Source organism: Acomys minous (genome assembly GCF_964271855.1).
Source record: "Acomys minous genome assembly, chromosome: 3".
Lineage (NCBI taxonomy): Eukaryota > Metazoa > Chordata > Mammalia > Rodentia > Muridae > Acomys > Acomys minous.
Window position 1 is genome coordinate 143,571,855 of NC_140485.1, and position 20,017 is coordinate 143,591,871.

Genomic DNA, 20,017 nt, shown 5'->3' on the forward strand with positions numbered 1-20,017 from the left:
GGGGCAGACAGCTTTACGTTGACGTAGGAGCTTCACCCTGGGTTCCACCTGGTCACCCATCTGTTGTTCTCACTTCTTCAAGGAAGAGTTCTCTGTGCTTTTGAGGAGAGCCTGGTGATCAGCTTGTCATTTCCAGCTTTTTTCTAAATTATAAATAAAAATTGTTCCTTAGGAAACAAAAGGGACAAAGGAAATGTCAGGTACCTAGTTTCACGTGCAACTTCCTAAGGCGCATTTAAAGCATTTTCCTATTACATGTTCAGGATTAAGAACTGGGAAACTTCCTTGGATTCTTTGGATGGCAATATAGAATGTGCCGTAGTTGCTTTTCTAGTGCAATGATAAGATAAAGTGACAGAAGCAACTTGAAGGAGAAAGAGTTTATTTGGGCTCACGCTTTGATGGGGGAGGTCCTGTACGCAGGAGACGGCCGATCATGTTACATTGGCATGACTGGAAAATAGTAGTTCTGTGCTAAATTGAGTAGCGTCCTATGAAATATTTTGGTATTAGCAGATGGCAGCAAATACAGAGGTTGAAAATATCTTGTAAATTTCCCCTTGTGCAGATGCTGCTACTGTGTAGCCACAGGGGCTCTCCTGCTGTCTTGTGTCCATGTTGTGTGCTCTGGGCCTCTATTGTCTCTGGGTGCTTCCTGCTAGGAGCTGCATTGGTGGCAGGTGTGTGGGAAGCGGAGTGGTCCTGGGGCTCTGCTGTCCATGGTTCATCCTGATTTCCTGTGGTTGCTCCCTTTTGTTCACTTAGCTGCTGGCCACTGACTGACCCTTACTGGCATGTGAACTCTTCTTAGGACCAGTACAGTGTCATATGTATCTATGAATGAAAAAAAAAAAAGAAATAATAATAATGTTCTTTTTTCATTCACTTTACAACAAAGGGAAGGTTTCCTCCTCCTCCGTACTATAACTATTACTTTTCTTCTTTACCTATTAAGCTGCATAAAAAACAGGGTAGCTTTATGTGTTAGCAGGCCAACTGTGTAGGTTGAAATTCAAACTAAGATAAGCAACTAATAAACAAGATCTGGAAAATAAATCAGACATTTTTGCAAAAGTAGATACAATGTTGGTTCATGAAAACCAGCTTATAGCTATGACTAGTACACCTTTGCAATTTTAGAAAATACCTATTTATCCAGTAGACTCTTTGCCTCTCTGTTTTCACTAGATTCACTTCTCTTAGTTACTTGATGGTAACTTTTTTGAGTTTTACTTTCTGAAAATGAGATTTTCTTTTTTGTAGCCTTTTTTTCCCTTTTAAAAAAGTTGTACCCTATTTTTGTACCCTATTTTGGGTTTTTGTTGTTTTAAATTGAGGTGCGATCTACACATGGTGAAATGCATGCATATGATGTGTAGTGTTCACTTGGTTGTCATGGATACTACAGTGTTACTGTCAGCTCACTGAAGGTGTAGCGCGCGTCCCAGCTGTGTCAGTCTGCTCATTTGTCGGTCAGTGGCTGGTGCGGTGAAGGCGGCAGCGAAGCCTGAGGAACCTGGTGTGGTTTCCTGGGCTGTGGTTAGTGCCCTGATAATCCTGTTTTTACCAGAAGGCTCAGAGCAATGGACCCGAAAAGCAGGAGAAAGAAGGTGTTATTCAGAACTTTAAGAGAACGCTCTCAAAGAAAGAGAAGAAGGAAAAAAAGAAGAGAGAAAAGGAGGCGCTGAGACAAGCTTCTGATAAGGAAGAAAGGCCTTCTCAAGGCGATGACAGGTGGGCGCTTCTGGAATGTATCTGTCCCCGAGGGCCACAAGCCAGGCGTATACAATGCAGCAAACTTAGCTCAGTTATGAGCAGATGACTGCAGAGGGAGTAAGACTCGAGTCAGGCTGACTGCAGAAACCTGACGTCCTTCTGCACTGAGGGAGCTGGAGGGCCTTTCGTAAACAGGGCACCTCGCTTGTTTAGCAGGTGCCTAGGCCAAGTGGGAAGACTGCTCTCTGTAGGCAGGCACTGGTCAACGTGCTTCCTGAGTGACTGCCCATTCAGTTGTCCCTGTCACTTCTGGCAATTGTGGGTCCATATTTAGCTCAAATAAACTGGCCAGAGTTGGCAGATTTTTGTTTTCAAGCTGAGCTGTACCTTGGACGTTCATGTTGTGTTGCAGCAGCCTCACTGTGGATACAGCCTCCTGCAAGGTAGTACCCGTGTAGCTGCTGTGAGCAGTTGTAAGTGGATTCACTCGTGTAGTGAGACAGGTCGAGAGCATCCAGAAAAGGGGAGCTTAAAGCTCTCACCACAAGCTGGTTCTTCCTTGGTTTACTTTATGAGAGGAACACTATTTGGCTTAGAAAATGACCTACTTCAGATAAATTAAATTGTTTAACCTGATAGCTTAGAGTGCAACTTGTTTTAAAATTATTTTATGATTTTAATTACGTTGGTACTACTAAGATTGATTCAAATATTTAAGTTTTTTCCATCATACCTTACATGCAGTTTTCTGCCCATCACTTTGTACAGTTGATTGCTTTGCAGAAACTGTTGCAGCAGAATGTTTAACTCCAGGAAGATGGGTGTTGGGGAATCTTTTAGATGCTAAAAACAGTCATGCTATGTAATTTAGATTCTTCAAGATTTACTGTAGCTTTAACTAAGGTTCTTCAATATTCCTTCCTTTATTTGAAATGTTGTGCTGTGGTGTCGTTGGCTGTGTTTTAGCACAATGCTGCTAGGAAATGAAATGCATCGTCCATACACCTTTCTTTTTGCTTTGCTCATGAGCATTTGGCAGTTGGGTTGTGTAAACTTAGGAAGTTTAGTTACATATTTCTTAGTCTATTCGTCTATTTTTGAGAGAAACTGTATTTTCAATCTCATGGTAATTAATTAGCACACGATAACTAGTGTACAACAGACCTGTTGAGGGCAGATGTAGACCAATGCCAATGTGATATCTGTATTTCTAGTAGGAAAAAAGTTTAGAATACAGTTGGTGATGTTTTTCCTCACAGTGAGAACTCTCGCCTGGCTGCAGAGGTTTACAAAGACATGCCTGAGACCAGCTTTACTCGAACAATCTCTAACCCTGAAGTAGTTATGAAACGGCGGCGGCAGCAAAAGCTGGAAAAGAGAATGCAAGAGTTCCGGAGCTCAGATGGGCGGCCTGACTCAGGTACGAGAATTGGTGTCTTCATATTCACTGTAAAATAACTCAGTTACTATATTTTTATTTCTTAAACCAAAAAGGTGGGTGAAGTAGTCTTTTAATAGCAAATGTGTCCCCTTTTTGTCTTACATAAAGTTCTTTCCACTTAGAGATAGCATTTGCCGCAGGAACTTAGCAGCAAGGCTCTTCTCCCCACTGTCTTCAACCCAGAGGATGCTGGGTGTACAGAAGGCAAGAGAAAGAGTTACCACACTTCCGAAAAGGATTAGTTCATATCTTTCTCTTTTTTTTTTTGCTATGCCTTGGCCTCTCAGTCCCAAACTACTATTTTGAAGTAGATTGCAAGTTTCCTAGTTCATCTATACATATTTTAGTGTATTTTCATGATGAGTGAAGATTCATGGTAAAATACAGCTCCCTTGTCACAGCTGACAGTTATTTCTGGAATCATATGCTTACTCATTGGTGTTTTCTTAGTGATGGATGGGGAGGGCCCAGCTTGCTGTGGGCTGGTGGGCCTGGGTTGTGTGAGCAGAGCCCCAAGGAGCAAGCCAGTATGCAGTGTCTTCCGCAGTCTCCGGCTTTGCTTCCAGTTTCCTGCCTGTGCTTCCCTGCAGTGTTGACGGACACTGTGGGCTGACATAATCACTTCCCTGCCCACGTTGCTTTGGCTTACACTCTCATTGCAGAAGTAGAAGCCCTGACAAGACACCAGGATGTTTGTCTTATAGATTTGGTGACGTCCTTTGGGGCCCAGTACCGTTTCCCTTTTGTTTTTGTTTCCTTGATGAGGGTGCAGATGCAGGGGCAGAGGAAGATAGTAATGTGGCAGGAATATATACTTTAGTGTCCTCTAAAGTTGACCAGTGATCATTAAAGCTTCCTCATGAACTCCTGAGTTTCAGACTCCCCAGCAATTTGCAGTTCACTGCAGCCGTTGTTCCCTTTCTGTTTGTAGTATTCATACCTGGAGCCAGTTGGTGTCCCTGTGGTCTCAGCTAGCTTTCTTTCATGGGGAAGTAGGGAGTTCACTATTCCTTTGCCTGGGAGATACTTTAAATTATTTAAATTATTGTCATCTTAGGGACCCTGAATGCCATGTACAATAAACATTCTTACTTCCTAATGATTTTAGTAAATAATAGCAATGATAGTGTCAAAATAAAAATAAATTTACTGATCACACGTGGTGGCCCCTTCCTTTAGTCCATGCAGAGGGGCATGTGGATTTCTGTGCATTCCAGGATAGCCTGGTCTACAAAGTAAGTTCCAGGCAAGCCAGAGCTATTTATATGTAGTGAGACCTGGTTTTGTTTAGTTTAGTTTAGTTTTGTTTTGTTTATTTTTTTAATTTAAGGGTTTGCAGTATGATCCTAAAAATGTTTAAAGAGCTTTGTGAAATCGTGTGTGTTTACTTTGAAGGCAGAATTGTTACACACATTAGATGCATGCTGTGACAGCTGCCGGGGTAAAGGCCTGTCACTCAGGCTTGGATTTGAGAGAAAAGATCAGAACATAGTGAGTTTTCTTAACATGAGCTACTATCCAAAAAGTCTGTAAAGAAATAGCTAATTTCTATTTATATGGCAACATTCTGTGTTGATTTATACTTGGGTTTAAGGGTTTTGCCACTTTACAAATGGAACACATTGAGAGGAGTGTGTCTGCTGCTGCTGTGTTGACAGTGCAGGCCGCACAGGCCTCCTGCCCTGTGTCCTCCACGTGCCCGGCAGTCGCTGCCCGGCTATGCAGGAAGGAGAAATGGTAAAGGGAGCTGATGTCGTGGGCATTACTGTTGGGACTTTATATTGGTACGTATTTTTAACTATCTGAATAAAACTTTGACTAGCTGGAAACTGTAGCTAGCAAAGAAAATACTTGTTATAAAGTAGGAATTTATTATGAAGTAGTTTCACTTATTAAAAAGTAGTAAGATAACCATTTGAATTTCAGAAAGAAATAATTCTTTTAGAGGCCTAAATTGTTAACCTCATCTCAGGTCCCAAAAGTTTAGTCTAATGGTGTCACTTGTATTTCTCTTGTAATATTACTTTCCGGTGCTTGGTACTTGGGCTCCACAATGCCGTCTTCACTGTAGTGGGGAGCTAGCTTACTAGGTAGTGGGAAGAGTCTGATATTGGGATGTATAGAATTTCTTTACAGTCTTTTTAAATAGTAATTCATGTTAAGAAAACTCACTGTGTTCTGATCTTTTCTCTCAAATCCAAGCCTGAGTGACAGGCCTTAACCCCGGCCGCTGTCACAGCACGTGTCAAATGGGTGGGCAGTCGACATGTGTGTGCTGAGGGCTCTGCGTCCATGCCTGCACTTACAGACGGTGCTGTGTTCTGCTTTGTCAGCAGTCTCAGCCAGGGCATATGCTCCATGCACTGTGTCCTGCTTCTGCCCATGGCTGTACAGTATGTTTGAATGCAAAGGTCTCAGAAGCCCAGAGCTGTGGGAGGAAGTAGGCCCTGTAGCTCTCTTGTGGTCTTAGCATTGTATACTTGTTTCAGCCTTCAGTGCTTTGAACCCGAGTCTTTTTTGTGTTTTGTTTTGTTTTGTTTTGTTTTTTTGAGGCAGGGTTTCTTTGTGTAGCCCTGGCTGTCCTGGACTCGCTTTGTAAACCAGGCTGGCCTCGAACTCACAGCGATCTGAGTACCTACCTCTGCCTCCCGAGTGCTGGGATTAAAGGCGTGCGCCACTGCACCTGGGTGAGACTGAGCCTTAATTGGACACTTTATAGGAATTGTAGTGTTGATGATTGTCAAAGAAAACACCAAAACGCTAAAACCTACAAGGCAGGTGTGGGAGTACATGCCTGTGGCCTAGCACTATCATAGTTACTTCCTCATTGCTCTGATAAAATACCTTGACAGAAGCAACTAAAGAAAAATTGTTTCTTTTTTGAAATCATAAATCATTTGTACAAGTAGATCTTTAATGTCAAGTATTTCAATTATTTCACTATCTTCAGATTTAGTAATTGAGGAGTTATAGTCTTTTGTGGACGTTTTATTGCCCTAGTTTTCTAAGCATCTTGTGTTTCTGTTCTGCAGTGTGTACAGACATAGGCTTGCTTATGACTTCTTCCTTTTTCCCTTCTTCCTTCCCTCTCCCCCCTTTCTTTTTCTTGAGACAGGTTCTCACTGTGTAGCCCCAGCTGTCCTGGAACTCACTATATAGATCAAGCTGGCCTTGAACTGACAGAGCTGTCTGCCTCTGCCAGAGCCCTGCGATTAAAGGCGTGTGCCACCATTCCTGGTTCCACAGCTTCTTAATCTTGGTTATATCTAGAAAAGAGATTAAAGAGTCAAATTGACAGTAATGTGGCAGATGTGAGCTTCCACTGACAGGAACATTCAGACAGCAGAGCACTTGAGGAAGTCTAGTTGCCCTTCCTACCTCCAAACTCCTTAAATGACTTACATGTAACATTTAGTTGGTAGTACCTAGGATTGAAATAGCCCACCATGGTGGCAGTCCCTCATGGAAGTCTTTGGACTTGAGGACCTGAGGTCTTCTGTTTCCTAGCTCCTTTTAAAATACTGGTTTGTTTAGTAGAACTAACACTTGGCTATATTTGGGTTCTGGTTGGCTTCACATGGAAGTTTAACAAACAGAAGTGGAAGAAATAGATCTTGTGGTATACAGGTGGTGGAAGAAGTTGGGACCGGGGGAATTTGGGTCAGTGGACGAGAACTGTGCCAGGCAGAGTCTGTAGTCCTCCTTTCGCGTCTGCCTGTACTGGAAGCCAGCCCTGGGTTGGTCCTGAGCGTATTGGTAGCACTGCTGCCTCAGTACCCTTCTCATAGTGACTGTACATGTTAGCAGCCTCTGTCATTGATCTAAAATGAAGATGTACTCAGATGCAATTTTCCCCCCAGGTGGAACATTGAGAATATATGCAGACAGTTTAAAACCAAATATTCCATACAAGACAATCCTGCTGTCGACGACGGATCCTGCAGACTTCGCTGTAGCCGAATCTTTGGAGAAGTACGGACTAGAGAAGGAGAATCCCAAGGACTACTGCATTGCCCGGGTGTGTAACCAGGGGCAGTGCTTCTCCCAGGAGTGCGCTTTCGGTGTGTGTGTGATCACTTATGTGCGTGACCCTGTCCATTTACACACACAATAATAAACACATGTAATAAAGGAGGATTTGTGTTTTAAAACACACACACACACACACACACACACACACACACACACACACACACACACACAAAATCTATTTGCATGTACACCTGCAAGCCAGAAGAAGACATCAGACCCCTGTATAGATGGTTGTGTGCCACCATGTGGTTGCTGGGATTGAACTCAAAACCTCTTGGAGAACATACAGTGCTCTTAACTGTGGAGCCATCTCTCCAGCCCATTCCCCCATCCCCAGAATTTATACTTTGTTTTGTTTTGTTTTTCAAGACAGGGTCTCTTAGTGTTAGCCTTGGCTGTCCTGGACTCGCTTTGTAGACCAGGCTGGCTTCGAATTCACAGTGATCCACCTGCCTCTGCATCCCGAGTGGTGGGATTAAAGACGTGCGCCACCACACCCGGTCCAGAATTTATATTCTTAAAAAAAAGATAAATTGAAAAAAACATAGCCCAGAGTTGTTCTACTAAAGATAACCTCATCGTTAAAGTTTGGATAAACATTCTTCTCATTTTATTTTGTGTATATATGATATGAGTCAAGAGGAGTATAACTAATTTAGGTATATGTAATTATATAATTATATAATATGTAATTATATAAATAAAACAGAGCTGGACATGGTGGCACATGCATTTAATTCCCCCTCCCCCTTCCCCCTCTTCCTCTTCCTCTTCCTCCTCCGGTTTCATCTAAGCCTGCACCCAGCCTTTGGTGCCACCTTGAGGGCTGATGAGTTGGTAGGCCAGCCAACACTGGGTTATATTACTCATCCCCTCCCCCACAGCATCTCAGAGGTGCTCCACCTGTGACTCTAGTTATCAAGGAGCACGGTGACTGTGATGTCCTAGAGCTGACTCTGCAGTATTAAGTAAGAGAGCAGATTTTCTATTTAGCCATAAAGCAGTAGTGACTCTCAGCCTTGGGGTCAGCTGCAGTTGTAACTTCTTTACCTCAGTGTGTGGCCAGTTGAACTGATAGTAGTGTGTCTGCTTGGCTTTGCAAGGAAGCTTGTGCTTGTGCTTAAAGGGTGCAGTCCATTGTGGTAGGAATGCAGGGCAGCTGCTCTTGTGGTCCAGTCAGGAAGCACGGAGAAATAGTCCTAATGGATTTTAAAACAAACAGAGCTGCTGTTTTATTATAGCAAGTGGTTTTAAAGAGAAAATATTTCATTGGTTTGTGAGTGTGTATGCGTGCGTGTGTGCATGTGTGGGTGAGTGTGTGAGGGTGAGTGTGGGGTATGGTATGTGTGTGTTCACATGTGGTGCCTTTGTCACTTTTGCGCTTTTATCTTTTGAGCAGGCTCGCTCTCTACTGAGGCTGGAGCTCATTGTCTTGGCTAGGCTGCAGGCCTGTGGGCTTTAGGACCCCTCTGTTACCTCCACCCCCTCACTGAGGTTATGGCAGGAGCTACTATGCCTGTTTGCTTAAGATTTTGTTGTTTTGTATTTTATATTTTTATTCTTTGAGCCTTTCATACATGCACACAATATAGTTTGAACATACCTCCTCCTGCCCACTCTTCTGCCAGACTCCTCTCGGGTCGCCCCCCACCCCTCTCAAATATGTTTACTCATTGCTTCTGTTAAGCCGTGGTCAGTCTACCAAGGACCAGTCCCTTAAAGAAAACCGACTCTCCAGCATCATCAGTGCTCTGTGGCTCCTTAGCTAGGGTGGAGGTTTGGGGGCCGTTCTCTGCTCTAGGATGGGATGTTGACTGATCTTGACACTGGTCTTGTTCAGGCAACACAACAGCTCCTGGTGAGAGTGCTGTGGTCCTGTATTGTCAGAAGACACCCTTTCAGCAACCTTTACCCACTGAACCATCTTGCTGACCCAGTCCTCTTAATTTTTATTTTAGCTTCTGTATAGATCAGCATGTTCATTTTAAGTTAGTGTTTCTTTCTCTTTTATTGAGATTCCCAGTTGACCCAGCAGCATTGCAGAAAGGCTTGGCTTTCTCTTCTCTAACCCTAACTTCTGAATGCTTTGTTCAGTTACTTGTTTCATTTACATGTGAGTCAGTTTATGTACTCTGCTTTGTTGATCTATATATCTCTTCTGCCCTATACTTGAAATGTGTAGCACTTTGCCTGAAATGTGGGTTTGCTCAATTGTTTGACAAGGGGAGGTTTTTATATAAATCTATCTGATACTACATGGTTTAGTCTTTGATAATGAACTTTGTAACATCTCCATCTTTTAAAACTAGGTGGCTTGTTTTTACTGTTAAAATTAGAAAGTAAAGTAACATTGTATCAGGGACCTATAGCTATAGATGCAGTGAGCTTTATTGACAGCCCTTCTTGAGCTTATCTGATTTCTCTGAAGGAGCTCTTGCTTTTGGCCTTTTGTTCAGTCTGGCCAGCTTTCTTTGGGAGGCTTAGGCAGCCTGCTCCATCATGTTACCTGAGTTTTACATTATCCGTTATGTTCTTGGCATGCCATAGTAAACTGTAGCTGTTCCATCATCTTCATTCATTTTATCCAGTCAAGGCATTATTCGTTGAGTATTTTAGGTTTTCTCTTCTGTTAGCTATTCTGCTAAAATACAAAGTTAAGAGCTTATAATAATGAAGACTTGAAAGGTCAAGAAATAGAACAGAAATAGGGTCTTTAGACTAGAGAGTGGTCTGTGTGTATGAAGCATATGGGCTGATCTGTGAACTCTTCGTACTCCCATGTACCTGAGGCCTAAAAAGTGAGTGACACAAACAGCGACTGAAAGAAAGAGATAATTGAAGATCAGGTCTTGAAGTGGTAGGATATTGAATTTAATAAAAATGCTAATGAAAAAGATGAGGTTAGCACAGCGATGTTATTACTCCTTTTCTGTTAACACTAATGTAAGCCTTATGGGAAGGAATACTAGGTTCCTACAGAGCTGTGTACTCTACCTTGTGTGTAAGCACAGTGGTAGGCTGCCTAGTAGGGTTGGTCACGGTGAGCCTTCTCATGAAGAAGCTGAAGGCAGTGCCTTGGCTCCTCACTTTCCTCTGCACTGAATCAAAGCGAGTGTAAACGCCACAGAGCGTTCTGTAGAGATATCAGTCGTGTTCCTCTGACGTGCAGTCTTGAGTGAATGAGAAGGTGGCTACAGAAAAGATGTGTAGTAAACCGTAGCAGCATTGTTAAGATAAAGTGAACACAGTATGTCATCAAACACTTGCCTGAAAATAATTAAATGGCTATATAACATATTTAAACTGTCTACTGAAAAGTAAACCATACAGTTACCCACAGGGGTTGCACACTAAAGATTTCTGGTTCTATGTATTTACTTTATAGATATTTGCTTTAGTGAAAAATGGACTAGGGACCGCAGAGGAGCTAACGCTCCTTAGGAGGTTACTTGATGGTTAACTGTTCTCTGTGGTTTTTCCATGTGAAAATTTGTAATAAATGCTAGTACTTAGCCCAGTTCGTCTTAAGAGCCAAATTGGCTGTCCAAGTTAGCTTTTTGTTTGAAACCATTTCCTATACTTCTGTTAATCTCTTTTTCAGTGACCAGTGAGAATTTTTTACAGTGCTTCCTGGGTTTGTTTTTTTGTTTTGTTTTGTTTTTTAGCTCATTCAGAATAGCACTTTGAAGGTAGGTACAGGGCTGTGCTAGTACTTAGAGGGCAGGAAGGCCACAAGGTGCAGACCAGCCTGGGCCGAGAGTAAGACCCAAACCAACAAGACTTGTATTGAGTACTTGCCAACTTGCTTTTTAGGAGTATTCATTGTAAGCTATTCTCCACTAGGTTATGCTTCCTCCTGGAGCCCAGCATTCTGATGACAGAGGTGCCAAAGAAGTGATCCTTGATGACGATGAGTGTCCTTTACAAATCTTCAGGGAGTGGCCAAGTGACAAAGGTAGATGGCAAACTGTGGTAGGGGCTTTCCTCCGTATTCTATGGTAATTTCTGCTCCCTCTTGTTTGTTAGACGGTATGGAAAATGTGTGTGTGAATATGTGTGTGTGAGATGGATTTTGGTGCCATTTCCCACTGTTTTCATAAACTTGCTCAACAACTCAATGGTATATTTGCCTGCGGGGCCACACAGCTCATCTAAGTGACCTGCGCCGATGGCATGGCCAGTGAAATGCCAGCCGAGTAGCAGTGGAAGACCATTGTTAAAGATGAGCTATAATCAGTGTCCCCACTGACCGCATGAGCTGTGAGGTATTTGAGCAAGTTTGTCAGGACAGGGAAGGTAACTCACAGCCCTAAAGATTGTCTAGTAATACAGCCATTTCAGAGACAGGTGGAGTAGCCCTCACTCAGGATACTCGGAACCCAGAAGTATTGATATTTTAGAGCTTTCCAGACCTGAGTGCATTTACATTCATAGTGAGGTGCTCGGGTCTAAGCATGACCGTCTTTTCTGTTAATACATACCTTTGCACACAGCCTGCATAGGTTTTACATGTGGGTGCTCTCCCACTCCCTGTCCTGAGGCTTGTTTTCATTTGTATCATGTTGGAAATTGTAGCATTTTGGATGTCAGTGTTTACTTTAGGAACACTTAACTTGTCACATGTGCATATTTGTCATTATCCAGCAAAGTGTCTAAAGCTGTGTCTAACATTAAGTTTGACATAGTTGACTTTCTATGTTATGTTAATGAAGACATAGGAATCCTTCCTTATCATAACAATATTGCATGTAGATTCATAATTAAAAAAAAAAACCACCCCGAAACCAAGAATAAGTGCATTTCTTGCTTCATTAAAATAATTAATCTGCCCTACATTCAGGGAGGCTGAGGCAGGTGGATCTCTGTGAGTTCAAGGCCAGCCTGGTCAAGTGAGTCCAGGACAGCCAAGGCTACACAGATAAACCTTGTCTCGAAAAACCAAACCAAACCAAACCCAAAACTTATTCTGTAATATTCTAGACAGTTAAAAAAGTTAAGCCTTGTTTTGAAAATTGTTTTTATTTTTGAGTTAATTCATTTGAATTAGATAAAAATCAGGTCAGCTGAGATTTGTAGATATGTATTTTTGTGTGAATATTGGTTGGTAGAATTATCTATAAGTGCAAGTCCATTTATTTTTAAACAAATATGCTGTTCACTAGTGTATGCTGGCTGCCAGTTAAAAACAGTTTATACCTGCTGCTTGTTTGGAGTTCTTCAGAGAGCACCAAGACACAAGACTAGCTCATCCTTTCCTGAGTGACATGGCAGGTAGCAGCGTGAGCGCTGCCCTGTGCTTCCTACAGCTGTTGTCAGAGCATGTGTGTGGCCCTGTGTGGCCAGCCAGGGTGCATCCCCTTGCTTTGCTTGGTTGATAATTGCTGTTGTCACTGTTGTAGGGATTTTAGTCTTTCAGTTGAAGAGGAGACCACCGGACCACATCCCAAGGAAAGTGAAGAGACACGGCGAGGCGAAGCCACTGAAGGGAAAGGACAGAGTTGACGGCTCTGGCTACGGCTCTGCCCTTCCTCCTGAGAAGCTGCCCTACTTAGTAGAGCTAAGCCCAGGTGAGAAAGCTACCATGTTAGGAGGTGTGTTTTAGCTTGAGTATTTCTACTTTTTAGTGTGTCACTAGGGGTCTATCTGCTTAAAAAGTCAATAACATTTATAAATGATATTTATTTTTCAAGAAAAAAACCTTAAGGCTACAGAATATGTTAATTCATGTACAAAAATACAGTTTATATGAAATTAAATATAACACAAGCTTTAAAGTAATAAGTAGCACTTGAAAGTTTTAAGTAATTAGCAAGGCATGGAGGCACACACCCATAATCCCAGCACTCACTCGGAGAGGCAGAGGCATGGGGAATTCTGTGAGTTCGAGGCCAGCTTGGTCTACAAAGTGAGTCCAGGACAGCCATGTGTGGTGTTGAACAGGAATGTCCTTAGGTTCAGCAGACTGTCTTTGGAACCTATCTTAGTAACTAGACAGCTGTTCTAAAATGATGTCGTAAGTTTATTTCCCTGGCAGTCTTCTAATTATATCGCTTACAGAGTCTTGCACGCTAGCATTGTTGTCTAAGTTATTTAGTCATTAGGTAGACAAATACTCTTGACATTCTTCAAGTATTTCATATATTACACACATGCCCATGTAGAATGTATTTGCATGTATGTGCTCTATATGATGTATTTATCAGTCAACCAAAATTACATAATTTCTAACTTAGTTAAAATGGAATTATGTGACCTGTATTACTAAATATTACAAAGATGTTTTATCCACCTTCTTCTAGTTAAGAACTAAAGTAAGAGCCAGTTAGTAATTTACAGAGTTCATAAAAAACAATTCATTACGTAAACACTATATGGTTCCGTGGGCAGATCCTTCCCTTCCTCCTTTGGTTTCCAGTGTTCATTTTTATTCCTAAGGTTGCCTCAGTTTCTCCTAGCTGGCTATTACAGTTAACTAAAGATTAGATACATACTTTGTGGTTCACATTCTTAGGAGATAGCTGAGTGACATCACTGCAGAATAGAACAGCGGTGTTTTTAAAGCTACTTCATACGGTCAGGACTGTGTGGCTCTAGGGCTGTGCTTCATAGTGATTAGCGTGAGGACCAGTGCTGAGTGCTGAGCAGTGCTGCTTTGTCTTCAGGTCTCTGACCAGGAAACTCATGTGAAGTCTTGTGTTTTCACTGTGAATTGGAGACACCCTGTATTACGGTCTGAATGCTGTAAGGAGTGCGTTGGTGCTTATTTATCTGAAGGAAAGAAGAGCAACAGTGAAAATACCGTGTTTTTGTTTTGTTTTGTTTAGGTGTTTTGTTTCTCAGGTGTGGGTGTATCCTCAAAGTGTTGCGTCAGCTGTAGAACTCAGGTTTGGTAGTTGAAGAGTCTTCGTTGTCAGCAGTTGACAGTGAACTTTTTTGTTTTTTTGTTTTTTGATTTTTGTTTTTTGTGACAGGGTTTCTCTGTGTTACAGCCCTGGCTGTCCCAGACTTGTCCCAGACTCACTCTGAAGACCAGGCTGGCCTCGAACTCACAGCGATCCACCTGCCTCTGCCTCCCCAGTGCTGGGAGTAGAGGTGTGTGCCACCATGCCCAGCGACAGTGAGTTTTAAATGTGTAGTAGAAAATAGATTTTGTTAGATAGCAGACAGGGCATCTCAGACATTGTTGCAGGCCTTAGAGATAGAATGGTGACAACACTGACTAAACCCAAACCTTGCATCCTAGCCAGATAATCAAATGCATGGAATATTTTGTTTTGTTTTTAGAAGATGATAGATCCTGATTAAAGAGCTGTTCTGTGCTACTGTTCATTCAATACTAGCTACCACACAACTACGCATTTACTAGTGCAGCTCTTAGCACTCTAGTTCTTAGGCAGTGTTCACTGAGCTCCTTGTGTACACAGCCCAGGGGTACGAAGGTGACAAGACCACCCCTAGTGCAGGTGGTGAGCACAGATGAATCTCAATGACTCTCTGGGCTGCTGGAAGAGTTGCCTTCATAGCCAAGATGAGGCAGTGTTACTTTGTCGTAAAGGTACTGCGTTTGGTGACAGGCCTGAGTGCTAGAATAGGTGCATTGCATCAGAGCTATGTCATGATACGTTCCGATCAGTATGGTGAGTGGGTATTTCCATTATGAGAGATAATGACGCATATTGATATGTTATGGATGGGTAAGGACATATTTCCACTAGGTACATTGTCAGTCTAGTGCACACCCTCAGTGTGGAGGACCTGCCAGGTGCCAGGTATGTTTACAGCGTTACAGAGGAGTGGAAGTCAGGGCTGACTTTTCTTGTATGTTGGATTTGAATGTGTCCTTTAAGCCAAGTGGGGTGGTGACCTTCTATCAGGTTAACTCACTGTTAACACAAATGTCCTGCTGCCTGGTGACTCACCTATTGCCCCGCTATCTTCCTTAACAGTCTGCACTGGTTTCTAAAACACTGACTGGGGTCTCTTGTAGTCTTCTCTGCAGAGCTCTGAAATGCTAGTGGGTAAAATGTGTCGTTTCTTCCTTTGAAGCATCTCACTGACGCTCACCCTTTGCGTCTCTCCTCCTCCTTCCCTCTCCCACCTGTTCTGCATGGTCTCTGTCCTGCTGATGCTGCCTTCACCTGGGTCCTGGCATGTCTCTTAATCCCAGGGAGAAGGAATCACTTTGCCTACTACAGCTATCACACTTACGAAGGTAATGCTATGCTTAATACTACTTTTGTAATTGGGGCACTAACAGCACCTCTTAGGTGAACAGTGTTGACTGAGCAGCCACTGTGTGTAAGAAGTATTAACATGCCGTCTTCCTGGTCATATCTACTCAGTGTTCCATGTCCAGAACCCAGACAATCTACTGGAAGCTTTGGGGTTTGTGTTTTTGTTTGTCTGTCTTTTGTTGTTTCCCTGCTTTTGTTCCCAAGTTCTCTCTGGGAAGTGAATGCAGACCCGAGCATTGAGTGCAGAGTTGTAGAGTGCGAGCAAAGGGCCTTTGGGGCAGTGCCACGGCCTGTGTCCTTTTCATACTTAGAGGACAGGCTAAGCATCCCTCGCTCAGAATTTGAAATGTTTTAAGTGCTGATGTGAAATTAGAGGGGAAAGTGGCTGTGTAATGGGTGGCGCCATGTAGTGATGCAGTTGTCACCAGCCACCCTAAAAACACTAGGTGCGGTTTCCTGTAGGCTGTATGTTAGATGGTCATGGGATTTGTATTTAAACATGGGTTCCCTAAATGTATGTGAATATCACAAAATCTGAGGGAAATTGCAATCTGAAACCCGGCTAGGGCTTCGTTAGCCCATTGTGTCTGCCACGGTCTGCTCGCTGCTGGCCTGTAGTGCTCCTCAGCTTCCTCTGGAGACTACCAGCTTCCAGTCCAGAGCTGGAGGGGGTCGCACGCAACAGGCTCTTCCAGCCATCCTCACTTCCAGCCTCCCTCTGTCTGCACTAGATGATCTGTCGCCCACTGTCCTTAGCTGCCAGGTTCTCTGTACTCTACACAAGTGGGCTCTGGCTTTCCATTACAGTGAAGCAAGGAGAGACTGGGGAAGCAGCCTTGGGTCTGTTGGTGTCGGAATACATAGTATCTCTTTGCTAGCTGCAGAAGAATGTTAATGTAAACAGTGCTCCTGGTGGACGCCTCTGCTGTTTCGTGGGGCTGTAACTCACACAGTGCTTTGTTCCTGGTAGTTGGTGTGACTGTATTGCATCACCCTCTCACTGTAGTGCAGCCGCTTGTTGTCTGGTACACTAATGTCAAGCAAGGCCAGTGTGGCCATGGACCACGGAGCTGGGACTGATGGGGCTGTTCCGTGAGAACCTTTGCAGTATAAGATCAGAAGGTAGGAAAGCATGGTGTGACCTGTCCATGACAGTCACAGAGACACAAGGCAGCACTCCAGGACACAGTGTCCAGGAAGCCCTTTGGTTTTGGTTTTGAGTCTTAATGTATAGCTGGCTTTAAATGTTTCCTTTAGCCTCGGCCTCCAGAGTGCTAAGATCAGTCATGCCCCACAGTGTTTAGCTTCTGTGGTTTTGATGTCTCATCCACACTCAGAGCTTACGAGAACAGTTAGAGATGAGAAGTAGTCCAGCATGAAAGGAAACAGCCCAGAGAGCTCACATAGGAAAGTCCGCGTGTTCACTAAAGCCTGTCTGACATACTCCGGTCTCATCTTACATCACCCAGATGTTACAGATTTCCATAACATTTCAGAAATAGAAAATTCTATCAGTAGAATGTTATTTTGTATCCTTCAACACTAGAGAACTCAGGTATTCATGGTGCCTTTTGTCTGTAACAGTTGAGGCAGCCTCACAGCTGAGAGACTTCAATGCTCCTTCCACACTGCTGAGCCCCTCTCACAGCTAACTTCTGGTTCCCTGACAAGATAGCTGAAAATCACTGGGGCAGCCATGAAATGGACTGTGGAGACTCAGGCACTTTTTCAAGGAAACCTTTGCAGCTTACACTGAATGCTGTAGCTGTGGTGGAAGCCTGGGATTATTAACTCTGAAAACAGGGGTCTTCAGTGAACACCCTTCCTAGTAATGGGGTGCAGTGTGTGGAAAGTGCTGCTCCCTTCTCCTCCTGCCCCTTTCCCCACACAGAGAGTCAGGCTGGGGCACTTAGGCCCCACAGTTTCTTTAGGGGCCAGAGTTGGGTAGGTGTGAAAGTGGGTAGGTAGATCTGGAGGAGGTGGAGATGTGGTGTGAATACCATCACAACAAGTATGAGACTCTCAAAGAGCTAATTAAAGAATAAAAAAAGCTTTTTCTTTTTACCTTTCACTCCAGTTCTTTCAAGGGAGTTAAGCATTTCATTAGCATTTCTGTTCAGTGGTTGATGTTGGAATCATGTGAGACTTACTCGTAGGCCTGTGGTTCAGGAGGTCAGCATGAACTAGACAGCTGCACTGTGAAAGCCCTGTTAACGTCCCTCCAGCGATGTGCTGTGAACTGTAAGGGCGTGGTGCTTCTGCCCTACGAGGGTACTGGGATGAGGTGGTGACTTGGGTGGTCTTACTGAGTTCTCAGTACAACTCCATCCTCAGTCACGGGGAGACTAGGGGAGTGCTAGGAAAAACGTGTAATCAGAAGGTGTTGTAGTTCTTGACACCCAACAGTTTGTACAAACAGAAGCTGGTTGGCTTCTGTATCTAGTTAAGTTGGAGAAGTCAGTTCCTGAGAAGTAAAGCTCAGTAAGGTCAACATAAGAACATTAGACTTTGCCCTGGAGCTCTGCGCCTCCTCTTCCTTCTCACAGATGGCTCTGACTCCAGAGACAAGCCGAAGTTATACCGCCTGCAATTAAGTGTGACTGAAGTTGGGACAGAGAAGTTTGAGGACAATTCCATCCAGGTACTTGATGATGTCTGCTGCCTCAGCCTTTTACTGTAATTCCTTCTGTCAGTGATTGGTGAGTGAGTGAAAAGGATAGGCTTGTGTTCAGCTGGAAGTCACTCATCTTTTCTGAGTCGCTTTCCTCTGATTTAGGGTGGAGACAGCATTACATGTTTGTGTCCAAAACGCACCCACAGAAATTCTTCCCTTACTGTTTACTTATGTTAGAAAGAGAAGGCTCTACCACTGTGCCTAGCATTCAGCAGTAGCCGAGCACCTTTCTTAAGAACTTAAAACAAAGTGTGACAAAAAATTTGAAGCAGGAATGTCAGAATTGGACATTGAATTTGGCCAAATCACTTTTACTCTTTACTTCTTGTTTTTGTATAGAAGTAAAATGTTTGGGTTTTTAGTTCTGATTCATGATTTATTAGTTTTTAACCCAGTAGTAGAATATTAGTAAGATTTTTAAAAATGGTAATTTTCTGTGTAAACTAACCTGTTCATCACCTAGTTAATTTTAAGATCATGTGCTTTTTTATGTGTATGTGGAGCGAGGTGGGCTGTCCTGGGCTTCAACTCATAGCCTCATACAAATTGCCAAGGACCGTACTTGGCCTGCTTCCCCAGCCCGTCATGGGAATAGTAGAACAGGTTCGTGGATGTTAAAAATGCCCAACTATTTCAACATTGTTTTACACTGTTAGAAATCTACTTAAGAAAGCAGAAAGTGTAGGGCTTGTTAGACTGTATTTATGGTAGCAGAACCTGCAGTTTTAAACACTGTGAGCTCCATGGCAGAACTGTCTTTTCTTCCCTGTATAGTTGTTTGGTCCAGGAATCCAGCCTCATCACTGTGATGTCACCAACATGGATGGAGTGGTCACTGTGACACCCAGAAGTATGGATGCCGAGACCTACGTGGATGGCCAGCGCATCTCGGAGACCACGATGCTGCAGAGCGGCATGAAAGTGCAGTTTGGCTCCTCACATGTGTTTAAGTTTGTGGACCCCATCCAGGACCACGTTCTCTCTAAGAGGTCGGTGGATGGAGGCCTGATGGTCAAGGGCCCAAGACAGAAGCCCGGGTGAGTGCGATAGATCAGCTGAAGGGTTGTACAGTATGTGGGCTACAAAGTAATTTCAATCAGATGTGAACTATCTTTTTATTTTCAGTTTATTTAAATTTTTTTTTCTCTGTGCGTGTATGTGCATCTTTGTGTGCCCGCTCTTTTCTGGAGGTGAGAGAACATGTCACAGGAGTGGGTGCTTTCCTGCCTGCGAGTCCTGTGCATCCAGCTCACATTGTGCTGGCAGCAGGTGTGCACTTTCACTCAGTGCCGTGTCTTCTGTCTGGAGACACCGCTTAGTGCTTCAGAACAGTTGCTGTTCTTGCAGAGGACCCGGCTTGTTCCCAGCATCTGAATCAGGCATCTCACAACCGCTGTGGGCACCACACACGCATGCTGCGTTTAAATACATACAAGCAAAGCACTCACCTGTGTAAAGTAATTTTTTTTAAAGATCAAAATGCAGTTTATAAATTTTGGAGTTTATTATCAATTTGGATTGGTTTTAGAGCAGAAAAATAAAAAGATTCTGACTTAATTGAGGTCTGGTGTTCTGACTGGTTTTAAAGTTACTTTTAAAGTTCGTCTGTTGTTTTTTAGAACATCACTCTATATAATTAACAGTATTTAAAAATCTTTCCTTCCTTCACTCTGTAAAAAACACCTAGAACACAAGGAGGGTCCACTTAACACCCAGAACACTGGAGCGCCACCTAGTGTTGTTTTACGGTCTTGCAGTGTTGTTTCTTCCTTTTTTGGTTTTTCGAGACAAGGTTTTTCTGTGTAGCCTTGGCTGTCTGGACTCATATTGTAGACCAGGCTGGCCTTGAACTCACTGAGATCCATCTGCCTCTGCCTCCCAAGTGCACCACCACTGGCTGGCTTTTTTTTTTAAAGAAAT

General features: G+C 43.3%; 1 protein-coding gene across 25 annotated transcripts in view; it reads left to right on the forward strand.

Annotated features, from left to right (window-relative positions):
• AFDN (afadin, adherens junction formation factor) overlaps positions 1-20,017 on the forward strand; it is a 120,287-nt gene that overhangs the window by 40,314 nt on the left and 59,956 nt on the right. For 17 of the 25 annotated variants that reach the window (XM_084776463.1, XM_084776483.1, XM_084776473.1 and 14 more), the window contains 8 exons: positions 1,571-1,734; positions 2,976-3,136; positions 7,018-7,175; positions 11,033-11,144; positions 12,589-12,756; positions 15,357-15,401; positions 17,970-18,064; positions 18,872-19,134. In XM_084776463.1, coding sequence (XP_084632589.1) covers positions 1,571-1,734; positions 2,976-3,136; positions 7,018-7,175; positions 11,033-11,144; positions 12,589-12,756; positions 15,357-15,401; positions 17,970-18,064; positions 18,872-19,134 — 1,166 coding nt within the window. The remainder of the gene's footprint in view (positions 1-1,570; positions 1,735-2,975; positions 3,137-7,017; positions 7,176-11,032; positions 11,145-12,588; positions 12,757-15,356; positions 15,402-17,969; positions 18,065-18,871; positions 19,135-20,017) is intronic. The other 8 variants (XM_084776467.1, XM_084776471.1, XM_084776478.1 and 5 more) reach the window with 3 other exon arrangements.